This window comes from Pseudophryne corroboree, chromosome 1 (assembly GCF_028390025.1).
Source record: "Pseudophryne corroboree isolate aPseCor3 chromosome 1, aPseCor3.hap2, whole genome shotgun sequence".
In the NCBI taxonomy this organism is placed as follows: domain Eukaryota; kingdom Metazoa; phylum Chordata; class Amphibia; order Anura; family Myobatrachidae; genus Pseudophryne; species Pseudophryne corroboree.
This window is the reverse complement of record NC_086444.1, coordinates 248,832,245-248,857,647: the sequence shown is the minus strand read 5'-3', so window position 1 is coordinate 248,857,647 and position 25,403 is coordinate 248,832,245. Positions and strand designations below refer to the sequence as shown.

The following is a 25,403-nucleotide window of genomic DNA, read 5'->3' as shown; positions in this document are numbered from 1 at the left end:
CATGTCCAAAATGTAATACCGTTAAAGGCCCTAAAACCAATGTAACCAGTACAGACACTTTGCTCCTCATGCTTCAGTGTTGTCACTTGTTCCTAGTAAGTTGATTAGACTACATTCTTATAAATACTGGTTCAGTTTACAATAAGGCTGCCACCCATTATGTGCAGGAAACTGGCACACTTACATTGGGTACACACTAGAACAGGCCTGGCCAACCAGGGGCACTCCAGCTGTTGTGAAACTACAAGTCCCAGCATGGCCTGCCACAGATTTGCCATTAGGGAATGCAAAACCTGTAGCAGGGCATGCAGGGATGTGTAGTTTTACAACAGCTGGAGAGCCACAGGTTGACCAGGCCTGCACTACACAATATGCTCCATGAGCGATATCATCAGTGTTTGACCTTGAACTCCTGGGCAAGAGAGATCGTGCATACAAACTGAACAACATTACTAACTATATCGTTCAATGAGGTCATTCTGCCACCACCCTGAACATGCAGTTTCAGATGATATAGTCAAATCTGATCTGCATGTACAGACGATAGAAGACCTCATCAATGACCCACGGGAGCGTGTATCGTTGACAAAATAGTGAAACACACTGGAGGATATCCTTCAGAAATGTCGTTATCGTCCATATCATTAATAAAAATCGTCTAGTGTGTATGGGGCTTTAGAAACATTAAGCTTAAGTATACTCCAATTCTTTGTTTGCCTGACAAAAAGATGGGCATCTCATGCCTGTTTGCCACCAAAGCTTTTTCTGTTTTGTTAATACTGAAAGTTGCAGCTGAAGGCTTGTGCATCGAACAGCAGTTGAATTAAGCAGCATCTGGGAAGTTAAAATTAAAATGGATGTCTCCACAGAGTAATTTAACTTTGCCATGGTAACAATTAAAAACATCAAAGCAAGAACAGAAGAGTGCTCAGTGGAGAAGAATTACTGTCAAATATTTTAGTTCGGCAAGGTGGTGAATAAAACTTCAGAAACATTTCTTTACACAAGAGGGTTGCTTTACTTTATAATAAGCTTGATTCTTATACAGGAAATTGGGGTCATAATGCTCTTTGTGATGTAACAATCAAAGAGCTGGACTACATTAAATACAGGTAAAAAGTAAATGTTAATGTCTTGATATTATTAAAACATGCCATTTATCTGCACTATAGCACTCTGCTTTATAGAAACAATGTATATCCTACACAGCAAATCTTAAGGCCCCCATCCACTTATCCGATTTGGGCACTTTTCTTCAGATTTCGACGCATCTGACCAAAAAATCTGAAGAATAGTGTCACATCGGATGGCTCTTCCGATCCGATGCGCAGTCCCATGTCAGATACGTCTGAACTACAGATCTTTGAGGCTGCCCCAACTATTTATCTGAATCTGAAGAAATCAGGTGCACATCGGGTGTTTTTTTTACTTCAGATGTATCTGATCAGATTCATTTGAAGCGTCATTTGACTGGCATCTCCCTGGCAACTCCCACCCACCACGAGGACTCGGCAGCAGCATCAGACTGCAGCACAGACAAGTTGGACCGGATTCCTTTGATTTTTGGTATGTGAAGGACACACTGCCCACCAATGCTTTGTTTACAGTGTATATTCCTACTGCCCACCAATGTTTACTGTATAATCACACTGCCCACCAATGGATATTGTTTACAGTGTATAATCACGCTGCCCACCAATGTTTACTGTATAATCACACTGCCCACCAATGGTTATTGTTATATAGCCCCCTGGTAGCCCAGCCTAGCCTACTATATTTAAATATCACATCAGATCAATCACATGTAGCATGTGTGCATCAGATAAATCTGATGCGATCTGTTGGCACATGATAGATCGCATCAGATATATCTGAAGTGAACATAGTGAAAATTAAAGCCAGGGTCCGATCCGATTCGATACCCGGGACACTCCCGGGAGAGTTCAAGAGAAATCTGATGCGAACTGCAGTTTTAGAGAAGTCTGAGTAGTGGATGGCCACCTTTACACCACAAGGAAGGTACTAACAAATCTCTTCTACATCTGTGCCTCTAAATTGATGTGATGACAGACAACCACTCAACAGCATGGCAAGAGCTGCGATATCATGCACTAACAATATAAAGCGGATATCTTAGTGCTCACACATACCACAGGTATTCACCACACCCGTGTCTGTTGCCCTCCTCTGCAGCGTTAATGCACACAATCCGGAAGTTGTGACAGCCCTCAGAACAAAACATGACACTTCCATCCCTGATGATATACATACATACATACATACATACATACATACATACATACATACTGAAATGTTGGAAAAAGGATTCTGGTTTCTTGTTGCCATAACTTCTGTATTTTATACTGTATACAAGCCCGCCATCAGGGGGGTTCTGCGGGCACAGCTGTCCCAGGTCAGGCCTCTTTAACAGAGAGGGGAGGGTCCGGGACACTCATCATGCCGCCATCTGGCCGCCGCTCTGCTCTGCCCCCTTTTCATGCCCCGAGTTCTGACATTGTCACAGGAGGGGAGGAGACACTGCAAGCTCCAATTGTAAACGTCCCTCCCAAAACAGCCGCCGCCTCAGAGGAGAGACAGTTATTAAAGATACTAGAGGAGGCTCTTGGGAGGGATGTTTTCAACTAAAGCTTGCAGTGTCCTTTCCTTATCCCGTGACAGTGTCAGAACTCGAGCCTGTAAAGGGACCGGAGCTACACGGTAACAGGCTGCTACCACAGGAGATGAGATTATGATGAGAGTGATTGTGTGTGTGTGTGTGTGTGTGTGTGTGTGTGTGTGTGTGTGTGTGTGTGTGTGTGTGTGTGGTTATTATGTGTAAGCGACGCTACTACTGGAGACATGTATAAGCGGCACCGCTACTAGGGGGAATTATGTATATAAGAAGCACAGCTACTGGGGTCATTAATATGGTACAAGGGGCATAATATGGTGATCTGTATGTGCACAGGGTTTTTTTTTTTTTAAATATATATTTATTTTTTACTATATACTGTATATATAATTATTATTATTTCTTTTCTGTGGGGTAGGGGTGGCTGCTTATTTTGTCAGTTCCGGGCCCCACAATTTCTGATGGCAGCCCTGACTGTATACATGGGTATACAGTTCCTGAAGAAGGATAACAGTAAGGTAGAAGCCCAGGAGCAGAGAATTCTGTCCCTCCTGGAGAGGGTCATGTTGGGAGGTATGAAGATGATGATTAGGAGTAAAGAGAGTTCCAGCAGTGAAGTAGAGCTTTGTGCACACACTCATTCTGTATTTGTATACTCTGCAACATAGGATAGTAAGAAATCATACAAATCAGTATAAAAATAAACACAAACGGAGAGTATTTCAAAGGATTTGCAAAAGTGAGAAAAAGGGTAGAAAGGTTCCAATTGTGAAAGCTTAAAGTATAGAGGGAAATGCTGAGAGAATAAAAGCTAGTGGGAACTGAAGTGGATGTAGGAAAAGAGTTTAAAGGAGGAAGGCTGTCCAAGAGGAGAGCTTTGAGAGAGTGTGTTTGAAAGACTGAAGGTTGGAGGAGCATCTCATCAGGCAGGGGTGAAGGTCATATAATGGGTTGTTTCAGTACTCAAAGAGGGAGAAAATGTGAGAAAGGAAAGGGATTTGGGAAATGTTTTGAGTGCAGAAAGGTGCCTTTTCTAGAAAATGTGGAGATTATGAGCATTATTTTGAATATGTTGAGATTTAGGCAGTATTTAGACATCCAGAAGTAGATGGCAGAGGCAATTGGACGCACGGGATAAAAAAGGAGACAGATCACAATTAAGGTGTGTACACACAGAGATAAATCTGTAAGATTTTGACTATATAGTCAAAATCTTATGAAAAGTTAGTGCATATCTCAAGGTGTTAGGCAGCTTGCGATACAGTTTCGATCCGGATGCGCACTCCCCGTGGGGTCGGTATCGTAAGTCTAGATAGACTGTGCAGACAAGTCAATCTTGACTATCTAGTACACAGTATAGTCAAAATCGTACATAGACAAAATCTCAAGCACAGATAGTCAAAATCTGTACTATCTGTGCTATCTGGGCTCTGGCGGAGTTCAATGGAAATCGCATAGTCAAAATCGGACATACTGTAGCAAGGATCTCACTGTGTGTACACACATTGAGAGGTAGTTTTGTATGATGTCCACATAAAAGTGGTTGTGAAAGCCAAAAGAGCAGTTTAGTTCACCAAGAGAAGATCATTAAGACAGAAAGCACCTGGAAAAAACAAAGCACTGATGAATGATAAGGAAATGGAGAGGAGGATGTGTAGGTAGAAGAAATACTGAAGGAGTGTTTACAAAGACAAAACAATCCTGCAAGGCCAAGGGAGTGACTGTAAGCAAACAGGTCAAGGAGGACGATAAACATTAAGGGGAACAAGGCCTTGAAACTCTTCCTCCTTTTAAGTAGTTTTCAAAACTGACTGTAGGGCTAATACTGGAACCACTAAACTAACTAAGGTGGTAAGTAGTTAGCATTGTTGATCACAGGGCTGAGCCCATGTACTGTATTTGACTCAGTTCAGCAGAATGTCTGTGTGGAATGTATAACTTCTCTTTGTATGATTGTGGGTATGGTACAGATGTGTGCATCTGCCATTATATAGATCTGTTGTGAGAGGCAGAGAGGTTCCTGCATTAGGAGGAGGCGCAGGCCCTTACATGCCACAGGGAGCATTATGGGATTGCTCCAAGGTAGGTAGCTCTTAGCTTAGATATATTTAAGTAAGGAGCCATTATCATGTGGCTCCTTGCTGGTTAATCATAGACCCAGATTGGGGTAATGGTGGTGTGGGGTGTGGTGCCACTGGACTGGCTGAGCTGGATGGCTTTAGTGTGGCATACTTTCACATTCTATTAACACTTTTCACATACTAATTTCTTTAACACTATTTCTCCATTTTAATTACATCTAATTTTTGTATCACCATCTTTATAGCTTCGGATTCTTAACACTATAGTTTTTTCACTGGTATGCTGCCCTGGGCTTTCTGGCTTATGCTGGTGTTTGGGGTGCCACACCTAGATATAGTGCTAGGGACCCCAAATATACATAGACGACTTGATGAGGCTTTGGGGCTTATTCATACATTTGCGCAAATATATGTAACAGATCTCTGAAATCTAATATTGTGTGGGATTTATATCTGGTTACTGTTATCATTCAGAGTGCTGGGGGAAGCAAAATGCCTTTTTTTTCTTGCTTAATGTGAAGGATTCAATATTCTCTGGAAATTGTTACATATTGTATTATTACTATACAAATAAAATATAAGAAGACTTAGCAAATTTATTTTGATTTGCAATTAATTTCTGAGATACTAGAAAATGGGGTTACTTTCACTTAACACAAGTGAATAGGTTTAATTGCCTTGCTGGTGTTACGCAAACTACTTGTGAATATCTAAATTCTGTGGGGTCAAAAGACCTAAGATCAGGCTTTACTTCAGACCATATAAGTTTCATGGTTTATCTCATACAGTGTAATGCTCCATACATCTGCTTAAACTAGATTTGCCTAAAGCAAGTCTGTCATGAAGTATTATACTTGGCTTTTTGAAAAGATCATAGTCTTCCGTATCGGTTTTTTTTTTTGTTTTCCCTACATGTGCCAGTAGCAAAATTGCAAGCACAGGCACTTATTTATGTTATTTTGCATACCATATTCCTTTTTAAATACCCCACCCCCATGATTATTTTTGCAATTTTACAATTCTGTAGGAAAAATTATGTGTAATTGGAAATTTCTCAAGACCGCTTATTGTCAGGCTAGGTTTGGAGTATATATCTATGTAAGCACAAGCAGAATAATTACCTCATTGCTTAGCAACAGTCTCCTGTTCTCAGTTCGGACAGGGATAGAACATTAATGAGGTCTACACACTGGGAGATATCTTGTAAAATATGAACGATATTGTTCATAAATGAACGATAAATTGTTCATATCTTTCAGTGTGGATGCATCAACGATGAACGATGCGCATGCCCGCAATCGTTCATCGTTGAACGATCATCGTTCAAACATGCCAGTCAATTTGGACAATATAGTTGTATTTGCTCTCATATCGTCCAAACTGACCATCGATATCGTCCAGTGCGTAGTAAAAATCAGCCATTGATAATATCGTTGGTCGATAATATCGATGGTCAAAAACATCGCCCAGTGTATAGGCCCCTTTAGAGGTATATTTCTTATTGGAAGCGTTTTACAACTAACTCTTCAGTGATTCCAGACGCTGGATTCATGCCTAGCTTTGTATTTAATATTATTGACCCTTTAAATCCAGCAGCTGAAATCGCGGAAGACAAAGTGGCTTTCCAAAGCGCTGCATAATATATTGAGCCCCAATGGTCAATGTGTAGGCACCAATGAGAACACAGACACCCAAAAAACTAAAAGCAACTGCTGTATGGAGTCAATTACAACGAGTACTAGCTTTACAAAATCACGTCTGTGCCCAAAAACATTTTACCTTTCTGCTTATCCCTTCACACACATACCTTTACATAAATCACTTGACTTTTAGCGTAGTAGGTATATGTTAAAACACATATACAATTCATATGCCATGTAAATTCATATTAGAAATCATTCGCATATGGTACTTTTACCATATGGAATATACAGTATGACAACTATCATTATTAATAATAAGTATTAAGACTTGGGAACCATGGGCAGTTTACTGTACCACAATTTTTCCATGTCTCTCATCTTAACCTTCATTTTGGTTCACTACATCCTCTCTGATAGTCTGTCCCCACTGGACTGCCCCTTTTCCCTCCTCCTGTCCTTCGACCCACTTTTTGTATAAAACCAAGAAAATTATAGGTTACCGTTATAGACTGTCCAAATTGCTTATTGTTATTTGGTACACAAAAAGAAATGTTGTTTTTCTTTTTTGTTATGCTCTTTCTTTAAGAATCTAGGGGGAAGGGGGGAATTCAACTAGCCGCTGTAATTTATAGTGGTTAATTCATCTACCAGGGGCTATCCAATTATCCGCAAAAGCCAGCACTATCTGGGATTTTTTTTCACCTACCCGGAGGCAGGCAAATCAAAATCCCAGATAAGTGCTATTTTTTCCCCGAGGCCACGACAACTAAAAACGCACAACTAATCCCAGATTCCACGTGCTTAATTGAATTGCCCGAAAAAACATCATGCAAAAAATTGCAGTAAAGCCTGTATTTTTTACATGAAAATTTAGTAAGATTACTTGAATTTCCCCCTATATGTCTCACTATGTATGACTGTTTAACCTAGGAAATAAATAAAAGTTGGAAAGAAAAATCATATTATACAGTATATGAAAAGGAAGTTCTAATTTTTTAATATAAAACTCTTATAAAGTTCATAGTCCATGGGCCACCAGTTGCCAGTCCTGGATCTATTAACATAGCGTTGGCTGCAGACATCACAAGGAACCCCTGTCTCAGACACAATACAAATGTATTTATTTTTTTAATCAAGTTTGATTTCCATTTTAGGTAAATGAACAGTAGCTTATGTCATAGGACAGTCTAATCAATATTAGTCGGATATTAATATACTAAATAAATTAAATTTCAGCACTTAACTTGTGAATCATTTGTAATATATTACAGAGTACACTCAGTAGTCTAATACAACAGGGTATCGTAATGCTACCTTTCAAACTGTCGCCTCTACATTTATTACAGGCCATAATATAATTATACATCACACATAACTTTCACGTTCCACTGAACTGCAAACGTAATGGTTTTCCTCAGATGTATAGGTTTTGCATCTCTGAACTTGAAATTCATACCTGATGGCATACTAGAAGGGTGGTTAGGGAATTCAATGCAAGCAGCATACTGTTACATCCTTCATGGACACAACGCTGTATTTCAGTACAGATAGCTGCTCATGTGTATGCCAAAAATCACAGTAATATACTGGTAATTATTAAAATTTAAAAACACGACTTCTCTTCCCAGCCATTCAACGAATGCATCTTAAAATAATTATCTGTATTCTCGGCGTGAAAATACTCTTGTTTGAGAAATGCGGTACAGAGTTTTACACAGCTGTTGCCCTGTATCATTAGCCTGTACTCTGCCACGCAGAAGACAAGATAACCGCAAGATGAGAGGTAAATCTGCAGTATATGATGCTAATCTGTACACACTAGACAGCACCACACAGCAAAAGAAACCTAGGTAAGGGTAGAAACTCCATACCAAAACTATGGTATGGGTATGCAGAGTGCAAAATGCTGCAAAAGAACAATTAATGGTGAACAACGCTCATTTCTACACCCACAGTCATTTAAATAGATGCACATCCCAATGAAGGTTACTTACCCAGCATTGTTTATAACAATATCTGTAAAAGAAAATGGACCAAATATTAAAATAACAGACAAAAAAAATAATCAAACTATAAATGAAGAGAACCACAGTGGTGAAAAGATCAAGCTGCACGTTGGTTATATCTCTGTTTGTTTATTTATTATTATTACCAGTTATTTATATAGTGCACACATATTCCTCAGAATTTTACAGAGAATATTTGGCCATTCGTATCAGTCCCTGCCCCAGTGGAGCTTACAATCTATATTCACTACCACATGTACACACATTCAAGCTACGGTTAATTTGGTTTGGAGCCAATTATCCTACCAGTATATTTTCGGAGTGTGGGAGGAAATCGGTGGAAACAGACCCATGCACAGGGAGAATATACAAACTCCCCACAGGGCCATGGTGGGAATTGAACCCCTGACCTAATAGTGTTGTGAGGCAGTAACGCTACCCATTACACCGTCCGTGCTGTAATAACATAGAAACATAGAATTTGACGGCAGATAAGAACCACTTGGCCCATCTAGGCTGCCCCTTTTTTTTTTATCCTTTAGGCAATCTCAACCCTTTTTGAACCTTAATTCTTTGCAAGGATACTCATATGCCTGTCCCAAGCATGTTTAAATTGCTCTACAGTCTTGGCCTCAACCACCTCTGATGGGATGCTATTCCACTTATCCACTACCCTTTCTGTGAAGTAATTTTTCCTTAAATTTCCCCTGAACCTCCCCCCCTCCAGTATCAGTGTATGTCCTCGAGTTCTAATATTTCTCTTCCTTTGACGAATGTTTCCCTCCTAAACTTTAAGACCCTTTCCCTTCTCTCCTCCAAACTATACATGTTAAGATCTTTTAGCCTTTCCGGGGAAGTTTTGTGATGTAGGCAATGCACCATTTTAGCTGCCCTTCTTTGTACATTCTCTAATGTATTTATATCCTTCTGGTGATATGGTCTTCAGAACTGGACACAGTATTCCAGATGGGGCCGCACCAATGACCTATACAGTGGCATTATCACTTCTTTTTTCCTGCTACTGATTCCTCTCCCTATGCAACCAAGCATCTGACTTGCCTTTCTCATTGCTTTGTTGCATTGCTTTCCTGCCTTCAAGTCACTTGAAATAGTGACTCCTCAGTAGTTTCCATTATAGTACCCTTGATACTATATTTAGCCTTTGGGTTTTTGAGACCCAAGTGCATGATTTTGCATTTTTTTGCATTAAACTGTAGTTGCCACGTTCTTGACAATTTCTCAAGCCTACCTAGGTCATCAGTCATTAGTTTTACCCCTCCCGGTGTGTCTACCCTGTTGCATATCTTTGTATCATCCGCTGGTTCACAAATGATTTTATATATATTTATATATATATATATATATATATATATATATATATATATATATATATATATATATATATATACACACACACACACTACTTTCTGCGAATATCAAGATTTGTATAAACAGTGAGTTCTGATGTAATGTCACATAATTGGGAAGTTCTAATCTCACCGGTTTCATATTCATTGGGAAAATGGGTGTATTACTATAGAATATTGCACTCCCAATTGTAAATTATTATGCATAGAAGTCAAATTGGATTTCTGTGACCTATGTAAAAAGTACTTGGCTTTTTAAAGCTTTTCTATAACCACAGAACACCTGTGACATCTAATGTTCAAAGTAATTTGCAGCATGGGGTTCATTATCCGATATATAAGCACTTCTCAGTGAAGCCTAACAGCATTAATCTCAATGACAATTACGTATGTACTCTAAGGCATAACAGTAATGTCCAGCATCAGATTTTAAGACACAGATTTGATGCTGGCCACTGAGACCTTACTTAAGTACAGTTAAGTTTGTTTCCTAAATTATTTAGTTTTATTATTTATTTTATTAAGAGTAACGGCTTGATATACTTTAATAGAATTCCATTTAAAACTAAATATTAAATTCCACCCAGTTAAAATTATAAGCCACACATATGCCCAAAAGTTTACATAGATTCGTTCAAACAGTCATCCTCACTTTGAACCAAAAGGAACATACCTCCTACTGACAAAAGAACGAAAAGGAAGAAGCTATGCAGGAGTTAAGAGAATGCGGCAGTGTGTTATCCACCGGCCGCACGTGCCCAGAGGTAGCAAGCAGAAGCTAACTAAACAGCAGAAGGAGCAAAGTTTTGGAAGTAAAAGTATATACACAACTATGAACAACAATGACAAAAAAAAGGTAATAAAATAAATAAATAAAATGACTTCTACTAAGGAGTTAATTCAATTGTTTTTTGGCACACCAGTAAGTAATGGGTGCCCAATGGAACAGTTGTTTTTGGGGGCCCAAATATGTATTGTGCTTGTCACACCCACAACTAAACCTGTTTGAAGTACTGAACACAAAAAGGAAATTGCCATTTGGAAGCCCTAAAGCCTGACTTTTCGACCATTTCTGCTCACCACCTCAGGAGGATGCGGGCGAAATTATGGAAATTGAATTGCTCCATCAGGAGGCCATTTCTTAGTAGTGCACAAAAAACTATTGAATCCCCTCTAAGTGTCCTCTCACATGAAAACAGTAATCCTGAAATAACATGCTGAAAAACTGACTTTTCCTTCATAAGGCGTGTAGATGAACTGCCATCAAAACGTGACATAGTTGCACATAATGGAGCATGTTGTACAGTATCCAGAATACATGGGTATTCAGCAGGAAACCATGGGGTTCATTCAGATCTGATCGCAGCAGCAAATTTGTTAGCTAATGGGCAAAACCATGTGCACTGCAGGTGTGGCAGATATAACATGTGCAGAGAGAGTTAGATTTGGGTGGGTTATTTGGTTTCTGTGCAGGGTAAATACTGGCTGCTTCATTTATACACTGCAATTTGGATTTCAGTCTGAACACACCCCACATGTTATACTGTATCTGCCCCCCCCCCCCCTGCAGTGCATTAGGTTTTGCCCATTAGCTAACAAATTAGCTGCTGCTGCGATCAGATCTGAATTAGGGGGGTCATTCCGAGTTGATCACTTGCTGCAGTTTTTCGCTGCGCAGCGATCAGCTCAAAACTCTGCAAAACTGCGCATGCACCACAATGCGCAGGTGCGTCGTATGGGTACAAAGCGAATCGTTGCTGAGCGATGGATTTAACGAAAAATCCATTCGCACAGCCGATCGCAAGGAGATTGACAGAAAGAGGGCGTATATGGATGTCAACTGATCGTTTTGTGGGAGTGTTTGGAAAAACGCAGGCGTGTCCAAGCGTTTGCAGGGCGAGTGTATGACGTCACTTCCAGGACCAAAAAGACTGAAGTGATCGCAAGTGTGCTTGCGATACTATGAGCGATTTTGGCTAAGTGTCAATTTTGACTCTCTCTTCTATTGAGAGAGTCAAAATTGACTTGCCTGCAAAGTCAATCTATTCTTGCGCGGGACCGCGCATCGGCATCGAATCGGGATCGCAAGGTGACTTTCACCTTGCAATCTGCACTAACTTTTCTTACGATTTTGACTATAGTCAAAATCGGATGAAAATATCTCACCGTGTGTACACACCATTAGAGAGACTAACTCTTGCAATACTTTTTATGGCTCTTCAAAATGTTCATCTTCTAGAGATGATAAAGTATTGACAAATAGAGATAAGCACAACAATTGAAGACATCAATAAAGAAGTTAATGAAATGGTCTGTAAATCAATTACACAAAAGGTTTGTGTTCTGACTTAACATTTATTCGAAACTCATGGATGACATTGCATAATGTTTGGCAGGGTAGGAAAATAAAACCGTAAAAAAAACCTTTTTGGTTTAAACCAGTTTTTTTGTTGTGTTGCATTATTGATTTAATGAAAAAATATTGAATCCTACATGTTTACACTGTGAAACATTGCTATCTATTAGAAACCTTGAACAACCATATTTTAATGCTTGCTAACATTAACCCAAAGTAGGATTGTTAATGTTAGAAAGCACTGATCGAGGCGTCTAATAGACAGCAATGTCTCACAGCATTAATATATCAAACAAGACTCATTTTTAACGCTGGCTGCATTAATGTTCTAATGAAAATGTTCTAATGAAAATGTTCTATAAAAAAAAAAAAAGACAACTGTTTTTTTTGGGGGGTTTTTTCCAACGCTGGTTTATAGCAGTTTCCTTGCACTCATCACCAAGTTACCTATTGGATGGTATAAAATAGAAGTGGTTACCTATTCTCCCAAATGCATCCAGGGCTGTTTGGATAAGTTTCTCTCCTGCTTCCACAGAATCTAAAAGAAAAACAAAAAATGACCTGATTTACAGCAGTCTGTGTGCATGGGTGATATTGCACGTGGTAGCAGTAATAACCTATCCATAGCACATTTTCTGCAACTGGATTAAAATCACTCCACATTTACAAACAATGACATACCTGTAAAGAGATGAAAACTGTATCAAAGACCAGGCTTAAGAGTGGGGTAAAAGTCCTTTCAATTGCAAGCTGTGAGAGTGGCTTTGAAATGGATATTTGCAGAAACACAAACGGAAACATCTTTAATCCATATTTAACACTATTTATTCTTCATTGTTCTTCAATGCTCGGGAAAGGTTTTAAAATTAACGCTGTAGGGTGGAATCCCAATAAATCAATCTCTGTGAATTTGTAGAGATGAGCGGATTCGGTTTTACTCGGTTTTACTCGGTTCTCAAAACCGAATCTTATTGGCTATCCAAAACACGTGACATCCGTGAGCCAATAAGATTCGGTTTTGAGAACCGAGTAAAACCGAGTAAAACCGAATCCGCTCATCTCTAGTGAATTGTAGACTTGCAATTGTTTTATGAGTGTTCCACATTTATATATTTTTATGTCTGAATTTGGTTATTCTAAGTGCCTTTTTTCTCTGTACATTCAGGAGCAACTAAAAGGAGGGCATACCTGTTGACACCCAGGTATAAAGCAGACAAGGAACCATCCAGTGACTAACCATTTTTTCCATTATATCCTACTTCACATATAAAGTCACTCAGTAAACTGGCCCACATCTCACACATATGCAGTTTTAGACATCATGACCAAAAATTTTCTGGAATGCCGACTAACAGGGACTATTGCCACTCGTGGGTGTCCACGACACCCATAGAGTGTGAATAGAACCTGTGGCGAGCAAAGCGAGCAGTAAGGGGCCTCTTGCGCTCGCCCCCCGCCAATCAGGAGACTGAGATCCCGGGGTCGGTAAGCCACTTAACCTAATACATTGTTTCAGTTACGAATAATGTATATCTTGATAGCCAAAAAATAAAACCAGCATACAGGTTCCATCTTCAGATATTTAAGTGAAATGTAGAGCCATTCTTTCTGCTATTATCTGTACTCCACACACAGGGGAAGCAGACATTCTGTGAGACAATATTTAATGTGTAAGTTTACTAGTAAATAATGGAAATGAATATGCTTAAGCCACAGAAAAGTATGCTACAGGTACAACTTAACAGTCAGTCAGTGACTACCACCTTAGAGATTAATGCCAAAGGGTCTATTACAGCAGTGCAAAAATGACATCTTCAGGGTGATGGATTTGTAAAGGAGCAACTTTTAGTTATGACGGATTTTAGACAGAATGACAATGATGATGATGATGATGATGATGTATGAGTGGTTCTTCATTCTCACTTTATACCTGTGTGTGTGTAATACACATTATGGAGAGAGAGCATTATATAGATAGCGGGTGATATTACCTGGAAAACTATTAATCAAAAGAATTCAACAGATTACTGGCAAAAACAGCAGAATTCTTTAGTGCCACCGACTCAACGAGATAATAACCGCATCAGTCAGCTAATGTTGACAGAAGGGTTGCAAAGATATTAGTAGGGAGTACTAATCTTTGGGAATAAATTGCACACAGAGTGAAATATGTATGGAAATGAAGATTTATAAGGAAAAGCCAAATGGAAAATAACACAGCCAGAAAATATGATAATGCTACTGTGCATAAATAAAGATCTTTAAGCAAGGTGTAATGCTTGTCAGCCGCAAACAATGTGAAAGTTTAATATTTAAACTCCGCAGGAATCTGAGTGGGCAATTTCAGACTTGGAGTACTGCATTCAGACAGCCGTGATGCAGCGCTTATTCAGAACCTGACCCTTGAGAGTGAGGCCATTCTACTGCAGTGTCTTTTTAATGGAAAATAAATCCACTTCTGTGAAATACATGCTTTTACTAATCCAGAAGAAAAGCCAACATCATGTACAAGTTGTAGACAAGCTCTGCAAAGAACAAAAAAATAGATGTCTGTTTGTACATAAAACCAAGGAACAACCACACTTGGACTCTCCATCAGCAGAGTAACTGTACCACATATTGCAAAGGTGCTAAGTAATTGTGAATACAGGTTGAGTATCCCATATCCAAATATTCCGAAATACGGAATATTCCGAAATACGGACTTTTTTGAGTGAGAGTGAGATAGTGAAACCTTTGTTTTTTGATGGCTCAATGTACACAAATTTTGTTTAATACACACAGTTATTAAAAATATTGTATTTAATGACCTTCAGGCTGTGTGTATAAGGTGTATATGAAACATAAATGAATTGTGTGAATGTAGATACACTTTGTTCAATGCACGAAGTTACAAAAAATATTGGCTAAAATTACCTTCCGGCTGAGTGTATAAGGTGTATATGTAACATAAATGCATTCTGTGCTTAGATTTAGGTCCCATCACTATGATATCTCATTATGGTATGCAATTACAGGTTGAGTATCCCATATCCAAATATTCCGAAATATGGAATATTCCGAAATACGGACTTTTTTGAGTGAGAGTGAGATAGTGAAACTTTTGTTTTTTGATGGCTCAATGTACACAAACTTTGTTTACTACACAAAGTTATTAAAAATATTGTATTAAATGACCTTCAGGCTATGTGTATAAGGTGTGTATGAAACATAAATGAATTGTGTGAATGTAGACACACTTTGTTTACTGCACAAAGTTACAAAAAATATTGGCTAAAATGACCTTCAGGCTGGGTGTATAAGGTGTATATGTAACATAAATGCATTCTGTGCTTAGATTTAGGTCCCATCACCATGATATCTCATTATGGTATGCAATTATTCCAAAATACGGAAAAATCCGATATCCAAAATACCTCTGGTCCCAAGCATTTTGGATAAGGGATACTCAACCTGTATTCCAAAATACGGAAAAATCCCATATCCAAAATACCTCTGGTCCCAAGCATTTTGGATAAGGGATACTCAACCTGTATATGCATCTCACTAGTCAGTGCACAGAGTGATCTAGGGGCTGACGATAGTGATGAATGGAAGCACAGGTGGTAGAGAACAAATGTTTTCCCTTTATAATAGTGTAATATAAATGTAATGATGAATGTATAATTGATCATATTGCAGGAACTTTCCAAGCACTGTAAAATGTGTAACGACGGATAATTTCATACAAGCTGTACTTCATAGAAGTGATGCTGGCTGTGACATCACTGCCAGTCCTTGTATAAACGCTCAAGTTCGGTTATAGACTGTACAAAGAGAAAGCATAAAACAGTGTCTTGCATTTGTTTTCCCCTATACTGGGGGTAACTGGGAAAACATTTTCTGAACACTGCAAATGCAAAAAATAAGATTTTACTCACCGGTAAATCTTTTTCTCGTAGTCCGTAGTGGATGCTGGGGACTCTGTAAGGACCATGGGGAATAGACGGGCTCCGCAGGAGACTGGGCACTCTAAAGAGAGATTTAGTACTACCTGGTGTGCACTGGCTCCTCCCTCTATGCCCCTCCTCCAGACCTCAGTTAAGGAAACTGTGCCCGGAAGAGCTGACATTACAAGGAAAGGATTTTGGAATCCAGGGTAAGACTCATACCAGCCACACCAATCACACCGTATAACTTGTGATAACCTTACCCAGTTAACAGTATGAACAAACAACATAGCATCAACCAAAGGATGCCAATATAACATAACCCTTTATTAAGCAATAACTATATACACGTATTGCAGAAAGTCCGCACTGGGGAAGGGCGCCCAGCATCCACTACGGACTACGAGAAAAAGATTTACCGGTGAGTAAAATCTTATTTTCTCTAACGTCCTAGTGGATGCTGGGGACTCCGTAAGGACCATGGGGATTATACAAAAAGCCTCCAAACGGGCGGGAGAGTGCGGATGACTCTGCAGCACCGAATGGGCAAACACAAGGTCCTCCTCAGCCAGGGTATCAAACTTGTAGAATTTTGCAAAAGTGTTTGAACCCGACCAAGTAGCAGCTCGGCAAAGCTGTAATGCCGAGACCCCTCGGGCAGCCAAGAAGAGCCCACCTTCCTTGTGGAGTGGGCTTTCACTGATTTTGGATGCGGCAATCCTGCCGCAGAATGAGCCTGCTGAATCGTGTTACAGATCCAGCGCGCAATAGTTTGCTTTGAAGCAGGAGCACCCAGCTTGTTGGATGCATACAGGATAAACAGCGAGTCAGTCTTCCTGACTCCAGACGTTCTGTTAACATAAGTCTTCAAAGCCCGGACCATGTCCAGCAACTTGGAATCCTCCAAGTCACGAGTAGCCGCAGGCACCACAATAGGTTGGTTCAAATGAAATGAAGACACAACCTTTGGTAGAAATTGCGGACGAGTCCGCAATGCTGCCCTGTCCATATGAAAAACCAGATAGGGGCTTTTACATGACAAAGCCGCCAATTCTGACACACGCCTAGCCGACGCTAAGGCAAACAGCATGACCACTTTCCATGTGAGATACTTTAGCTCCACGGTCTTAAGTGGCTCAAACCAGTGGGATTTCAGGAACCCCAAGAACACGTTAAGATCCCAAGGTGCCACTGGTGGCATAAAAGGGGGCTGAATATGCAGCACTCCCTTAACAAACGTCTGAACCTCAGGCAGTGAAGCCAGTTCCTTTTGAAAGAAAATGGATAGGGCCGAAATCTGGACCTTTATGGACCCTAATTTTAGGCCCATAGTCACTCCTGACTGCAGGAAGTGCAGGAATCGACCCAGCTGGAATTCCTCTGTAGGGGCCTTCCTGGCCTCACACCAAGCAACATATTTTCGCCATATACGGTGATAATGTTTTGCAGTCACGTCTTTCCTAGCGTTTATCAGCGTAGGAATAACTTCATCCGGAATGCCCTTTTCCGCTAGGATCCGGCGTTCAACCACCATGCCGTCAAACGCAGCCGCGGTAAGTCTTGGAACAGACAGGGCCCTTGTTGTAACAGGTCCTGTCTGAGAGGCAGAGGCCATAGGTCCTCTGTGAGCATGTCTTGAAGTTCCGGGTACCAAGTCCTTCTTGGCCAATCCGGAGCAATGAATATTGTTCTCACTCCTCTTTTTCTTACAATTCTCAGCACCTAGGGTATGAGAGGAAGAGGAGGAAACACATAGACCGACTGGAACACCCATGGTGTTACTAGTGCGTCCACAGCTATCGCCTGAGGGTCCCTTGACCTGGCGCAATACCTGTTTAGCTTTTTGTTGAGGCGTGACGCCATCATGTCCACCTGTGGGAGTTCCCATCGATTTGCAATCAGCGTGAAGACTTCTTGATGAAGTCCCCACTCTCCCGGGTGGAGGTCGTGTCTGCGAGGAAGTCTGCTTCCCAGTTGTCGACCCCCGGAATGAACACTGCTGACAGTGCCTGCACGTGATTCTCCGCCCAACGAAAAATCCTGGTGGCTTCTGCCATCGCCACCCTGCTTCTTGTGCCGCCCTGTCGGTTGACATGGGCCACTGCAGTGATGTTGTCTGACTGAATCAGCACTGGTTGGTCTCGAAGCAAAGGCTCCGCTTGGCTTAAGGCGTTGTATATGGCCCTTAGTTCTAGGATATTTATGTGCAGACAAGTCTCCTGACTTGACCACAGCCCTTGGAAGTTTCTTCCCTGAGTGACTGCCCCCCAACCTCGGAGGCTTGCATCCGTGGTCCCCAGGACCCAGTCCTGTATGCCGAACCTGCGGCCCTCGAGGAGGTGAGCCCTCTGCAGCCACCACAGAAGAGACACCCTGGCCCTGGGGGCCAGGGTGATCAGCCGATGCATCTGAAGATGCGATCCGGACCACTTGTCCAACAGATCCCACTGAAAAATCCTGGCATGGAACCTGCCGAAGGGAATGGCTTCGTATGACGCCACCATCTTTCCCAGGACTCGCGTGCAGTGATGCACCGACACCTGTTTTGGCTTCAGGAGGTCCCTGACCAGAGTCACGAGCTCCTAAAGCCTTCTCCTCCGGGAGAAATACCTTCTTCTGGCCTGTATCCAGAATCATGCCCAGGAAGGGCAGACGCTTCATAGGGATCAGCTGCGACTTTGGAATATTCAGAATCCAGCCGTGCTGCCGCAACACTTCCTGAGAGTGTGCTACGCTGATCAGTAATTGCTCCCTGGACCTCGCCTTTATGAGGAGATCGTCCAAGTATGGGATAATTGTAACTCCTTGCTTCCGAAGGAGCACCATCATCTCTGCCATCACCTTGGTAAATATTCTCGGTGCCGTGGACAGGCCAAACGGCAGCGTCTGGAATTGGTAATGACAGTCCTGTACCACAAACCTGAGGTACTCTTGATGAGGCGGATAAATGGGGACATGCAAGTAAGCATCCTTGATGTCCAGAGACACCATGAAATCCCCCTCTTCCAGACTTGCAATGACCGCTCTGAGCGATTCCATTTTGAACTTGAATTTCCTCAGATAAATATTCAGGGATTTTAAATTCAAGATGGGCCTGACCGAACCGTCCGGTTTCGGTACCACAAACATAGTGGAATAGTAACCCCTTCCCTGTTGAAGGAGGGGAACCTTTACTACCACCTGCTGGAGGTATAGCTTGTGAATTGCCGCCAGCACTACCTCCCTTTCCATGGGGGAAGCTGGCAAGGCCGATTTTAGGTAACGGTGAGGGGGCGTCACCTCGAACTCCAGCTTGTATCCCTGAGACACAATTTGTATAGCCCAAGGATCCACCTGTGAGCGAACCCACTGGTGGCTGAAATTTCGGAGACGCGCCCCCACCGCTCCTGGCTCCGCCTGTGGAGCCCCAGCGTCATGCGGTGGATTTAGTGGAAACCGGGGAGGACTTTTGTTCCTGGGAACTAGCTGCATGGTGCAGCTTTTTTCCTCTACCCCTGCCTCTGGCAAGAAAAGATGCCCCTCTGACTTTCTTGCTCTTTTGCGAACGAAAGGACTGCATTTGGTAATACGGTGCTTTCTTCGGCTGTGAGGGAACATAAGGCAAGAAATTTGACTTCCCTGCCGTAGCAGTGGAAACTAGGTCCGAGAGACCGTCCCCAAATAATTCTTTACCCTTATAAGGCAAAACCTCCATGTGTTTTTTAGAGTCGGCATCCCCTGTCCATTGCCGAGTCCATTAGACCCTTCTGGCAGAAATGGACATTGCGTTTATTCTAGAGCCCAGCAGGCAAATGTCCCTCTGGGCATGGCGCATATATAGGACAGCGTCCTTGATATGTCCCAGGGTCAGTAGAACAGTGTCCCTGTCCAGGGTATCTATCTCCTCCGAGAGATTATCAGTCCAAGCTGCTACCGCACTACACATCCAGGCCGAAGCAATTGCTGGCCTCAGTAGAGTACCAGAATGTGTATAAATAAACAGACTTAAGGATAGCTTCCTGCTTTCTATCCGCAGGATCCTTTAGGGCGGCCGTATCCTGAGACGGCAGGGCCACCCTCTTAGATAAGCGTGTCAACGCCTTGTCTACCCCTCGGGGAGGATTCCCAGCGTAACCTGTCCGTTGGCGGGAAAGGATACGCCATCAGTAATCTCTTGGAAATTACTACTTTCCTATCAGGGGAATCCCACGCTTTTACACATAATTCATTTAATTCATGTGAAGGGGGAAAAGTCACTTCTTGCTTTTTCTCCCCATACATATAAACCCTCTTGTCAGGGACAGGATTTTCCTCTGATATGTGCAATATATCCTTCATTGCTATAATCATGTAGCGGATGGCTTTAGTCATTTTAGGCTGCAACTTTGCATCATCGTCATCGACACTGGAGTCAGACTCCGTGTCGGCATCTGTGTCAACCATCTGGGATAGTGGGCGCTTGTGAGACCCTGACGGCCTCTGCATTGTAGGATCAGGCTTGGGTTGAGACCCTGACTGTCCCAAGGCTACAGCTTTATCCAACCTGTTATGCAAGGAGCTTACATTATCATTTAACACCTTCCACATATCCATCCAATCAGGTGTCGGCACAGTCGGCGGCGACACCTCATTCACCTGCACTTGTTCTGCCTCCACATATCCTTCCTCATCAAACATGTCGACACTGACGTACCGACACACCGCACACACACAGGGAATGCTCTGACTGAGGACAGGACCCCACAGAGGCTTTTGGGGAGACAGAGAGAGAGTATGCCAGCACACACCCCAGCGCTATATAACCCAGGGATTACACTGTACTTTAGTGATTACCCAGTAGCTGCTGTTTGTGATCATTTTGCGCCTAAATTTATGTGCCCCTCCTCTCTTTTTACCCTTTTTGCACCTGGATATTGCAGGGGAGAGCCTGGGGAGCGTCTTTCCAGCGGAGTTGTGAAGAGAAAATGGCGCTGGTGTGCTGAGGAAGAAGGCCCCGCCCCCTCAGCGGCGGGCTTCTGTCCCGCTTCTATGTGTTAAAAATGGTGGGGGCTCAAACATATATCCAGTGCCTGACTGGATATATGTCTTATTTTGCCAAAAGGTACCTTAATTGCTGCGCAGGGCGCCCCCCCCCCTGCACCCTACAGTGACCGGAGTGTGCGGGTGTGCTGCGGGAGCAATGGCGCACAATGGTGCCAGCCAGTGCCTCCTGAGCTATTTAGCTCACCGCACGTCCTTGCTGTGCGCTACCTTAAGTGAAGACAGGAGTCTTCTGCCGCCGATTTCGATGTCTTCATGCTTCTGCTGCTTCTGTACTTCTGGCTCTGCGAGGGGGACGGCGGCGCAGCTCCGGGAACGGACGATCAATGTTAGGTACCTGTGTTCGATCCCTCTGGAGCTAATGGTGTCCAGTAGCCTAAGAAGCGCAACCTAGCCGCAGTTAGAAGGTTTGCTTCTCTCCCCTCAGCCCCACGTACCAGTGAGTCTGTTGCCAGCAGAAGCTCTCTGAAAATAAATAAAAACCTAAACTAAAATACTTTCTTCTTAGCAAGCACAGGAGAGCCCACTAAAAGCACCCAGCTCTGGCCGGGCACAGATTCTAACTGAGGTCTGGAGGAGGGGCATAGAGGGAGGAGCCAGTGCACACCAGGTAGTACTAAATCTTTCTTTAGAGTGCCCAGTCTCCTGCGGAGCCCGTCTATTCCCCATGGTCCTTACGAAGTCCCCAGCATCCACTAGGACGTTAGAGAAATAAGATTTTAAACCTACCGGTAAATCTTTTTCTCGTAGTCCGTAGAGGATGCTGGGGACTCCGTAAGGACCATGGGGATAGACGGGCTCCGCAGGAGACATGGGCACTTTAAGAAAGACTTTAGGAATGGGTGTGCACTGGCTCCTCCCTCTATGCCCCTCCTCCAGACCTCCGTTAGATAAACTGTGCCCAGAGGAGACGGACAGTACGAGGAAAGGATTTTTGTTAATCCAAGGGCAAGATTCATACCAGCCACACCAATCACACCGTATAACTTGTGATATACTAACCAGTTAACAGTATGAAACCAACATAGCATCAGTCGAAGACCGATGAAAACTATAACATAACCCTTATGTAAGCAAAACTATATACAAGTCTTGCAGAATTAGTCCGCACTTGTCCGTAGAGGATGCTGGGCGCCCGTCCCAAGTGCGGACTAATTCTGCAAGACTTGTATATAGTTTTGCTTACATAAGGGTTATGTTATAGTTTTCATCGGTCTTCGACTGATGCTATGTTGGTTTCATACTGTTAACTGGTTAGTATATCACAAGTTATACGGTGTGATTGGTGTGGCTGGTATGAATCTTGCCTTTGGATTAACAAAAATCCTTTCCTCGTGCTGTCCGTCTCCTCTGGGCACAGTTTATCTAACGGAGGTCTGGAGGAGGGGCATAGAGGGAGGAGCCAGTGCACACGCATTCCTAAAGTCTTTCTTAAAGTGGCCATGTCTCCTGCGGAGCCCGTCTATCCCCATGGTCCTTACGGAGTCCCCAGCATCCTCTACGGACTACGAAAAAAAGATTTACCGGTAGGTTTAAAATCTTATTTTCTTTTACGTCCTAGAGGATGCTGGGAACTCCGTAAGGACCATGGGGATTATACCAAATCTCCCAAACGAGCGGGAGAGTGCGGATGACTCTGCAGCACCGATTGAGCAAACAGGAGGTCCTCCTCAGCCAGGGTATCAAACTTACAGAACTTTGCAAAGGTGTTTGAACCCGACCAAGTAGCAGCTCGGCATAGCTGCAGTGCCGAGACCCCTCGGGCAGCCGCCCAAAACGAGCCCACCTTCCTAGTGAAATGGGCCTTAACAGATTTTAGTAACGGCAATCCAGCCGTAGAATGTGCCTGCTGAATCGTGTTACAGATCCAGCAAGCAATAGTCTGCTTTGAAGCAGGGGCGCCAACCTTGTAGGCCGCATATAGGACAAACAGTGCTTCTGTTTTTCTGACTCTAGCCGTTCTGGCCACGTAAATTTTAAAAGCCCTGACTACATCCAGGGACTCAGAATCCTCCAAGTTTTGCGTAGCAACAGGCACCACAATAGGTTGGTTCATATGAAAAGATGACACCACCTTAGGCAAGAATTGGGGACGGGTCCGCAATTCTGCTCTATCCATATGGAAAACCAGATAGGGGCTTTTAGGAGACAAAGCCGTCAATTCCGACACTCGCCTAGCCGAAGCTAATAACATGACCACCTTCCAAGTGAGATATTTTAACTCCACCGTTTGAAGCGGTTCAAACCAGTGCGACTTAAGGAAACTCAAACACCACGTTAAGGTCCCAAGGCGCCACCGGAGGTATAAAAGGAGGCTGAATATGCAGCACTCCCTTCACAAAAGTCTGTACTTCTGGGAGAGAAGCCAATTCTTTTTGAAAGAAAATGGAAAAGGTCGAAATCTGAACCTTAATGGAGCCTAATTTTAGGCCCAAATTCACTCCAGTCTGTAGTAAGTGAAGGAAACGGCCCAGATGGAATTTTTCCGTAGGAGCATTCCTGGCCTCACACCAAGAAACATATTTTCGCCATATACAGTGATAATGTTTGAGGCTAGGAAGGACGTTACAGCTAATCAGCGTAGGAATGACCTCATCCGGACTGCCTTTTTCCGCTAGAATCCGGCGTTCAACCGCCATGCCATCAAACGCAGCCGCGGTAAGTCTTGGAACAGACAGGGCCCCTGTTGCAACAGGTCCTGTTGTAAAGGAAGAGGCCACGGATCTTCTGTGAGCATTTCCAGCAGATCTGGATACCAGGTCCTTCGTGGCCAATCTGGAACAATGAGAATTGTTCTCACTCCTCTTTTTCTTATTATTCTCAACACCTTGGGTATGAGAGGAAGAGGAGGAAACACATAGACCGACTGGAACACCCACGGTGTCACTAGGGCGTCTACAGCTACCGCCTGAGGGTCTTTTGATCTGGCACAATACATCTGTAGCTTTTTGTTGAGGCGGGATGCCATCATGTCTATCTGGGGCAGTCCCCACGGACTTGCAATCTGTGCGAAGACTTCCTGATGAAGTCCCCACTCTCCTGGATGCAGGTCGTGTCTGCTGAGGAAGTCTGCTTCCCAGTTGTCCACTCCCGGAATGAACACTGCTGACAGTGCGCTTACATGATTTTCCGCCCAGCAAAGAATCCTGGCGGCTTCCGCCATTGCCACTCTGCTCCTTGTGCCGCCTTGGCGGTTTACATGTGCCACTGCGGTGATGTTGTCTGACTGGATCAGAACTGGTTGGTCGCAAAGTAAGGTCTCCGCTTGACGTAGGGCGTTGTATATGGCCCTCAGTTCCAGTATGTTGATGTGAAGACAAGTCTCTTGACTGGACCAAAGACCTTGGAAGTTTCTTCCCTGTGTGACTGCTCCCCAACCTCGGAGGCTCGCGTCCGTGGTCACCAGGATCCAGCCCTGAATGCCGAACCTGCAGCCTTCTAGAAGGTGAGCACTCTGCAGCCACCACAGGAGAGATACCCTGGCTCTGGGGGACAGGGTGATCAACTGATGAATTTGTAGATGTGACATGGACCACTTGTCCAGTAGGTCCCATTGGAAAGTACTCGCATGGAACCTGCCGAAGGGAATGGCTTCGTATGATGCCACCATCTTTCCCAGGACTCGAGTGCAGTGATGCACTGACACCTGTTTTGGCTTCAATAGGTTCCTGACCAGAGTCATGAGTTCCTGAGCTTTTTCTATCGGAAGATAAACGCTTTTCTGGTCTGTATCCAGAATCATGCCCAAGAAGGTCAGACGAGTCGTAGGAACCAACTGCGACTTCGGGATATTGAGAATCCAGCCGTGTTGCTGTAACACCTTCAGTGAAAGTGAGACGCTGTTCAGCAATTGCTCTCTTGATCTCGCTTTTATGAGGAGATCATCCAAGTATGGGATAATTGTGACACCTTGCTTGCGCAGGAGCACCATCATTTCCGCCATCACCTTGGTGAAAATCCTCGGGCCGTGGAAAGCCCAAACGGCAACGTCTGAAATTGGTAATGACAATCCTGTACCGCAAATCTCAGGTACGCCTGATGAGGTGGATAAATGGGAACATGAAGGTATGCATCCTTTATGTCCAGAGATACCATAAAATCCCCCCCTTCCAGGCTGGCGATGACCGCTCTTAGCGATTCCATCTTGAACTTGAACCTTTTCAAGTATAGGTTCAGGGATTTTAAATTTAAAATGGGTCTGACCGAACCGTCCGGTTTCGGGACTACAAACAGGGTTGAGTAATATCCCATCCCTTGTTGAAGCAGGGGAACCTTGACCACCACCTGTTGAAGATACAATTTGTGAATTGCATTTAACACTATCTCACTTTCCGGGGAGAAGCTGGTAGGGCCGATTTGAAAAACCGGCG

At 43.1% G+C, this 25,403-nt stretch overlaps 1 protein-coding gene across 1 annotated transcript in view; it reads right to left on the bottom strand.

Moving 5' to 3' along the window:
* The window catches only part of HSD17B4 (hydroxysteroid 17-beta dehydrogenase 4), a 566,121-nt gene that overhangs the window by 381,446 nt on the left and 159,272 nt on the right, over positions 1-25,403 (bottom strand). Inside the window, exons 4-5 of the mRNA XM_063964187.1 lie at positions 12,564-12,623; positions 8,351-8,372 (exon numbers count right to left, since the gene is read on the bottom strand). Coding sequence (XP_063820257.1) covers positions 8,351-8,372; positions 12,564-12,623 — 82 coding nt within the window. The remainder of the gene's footprint in view (positions 1-8,350; positions 8,373-12,563; positions 12,624-25,403) is intronic.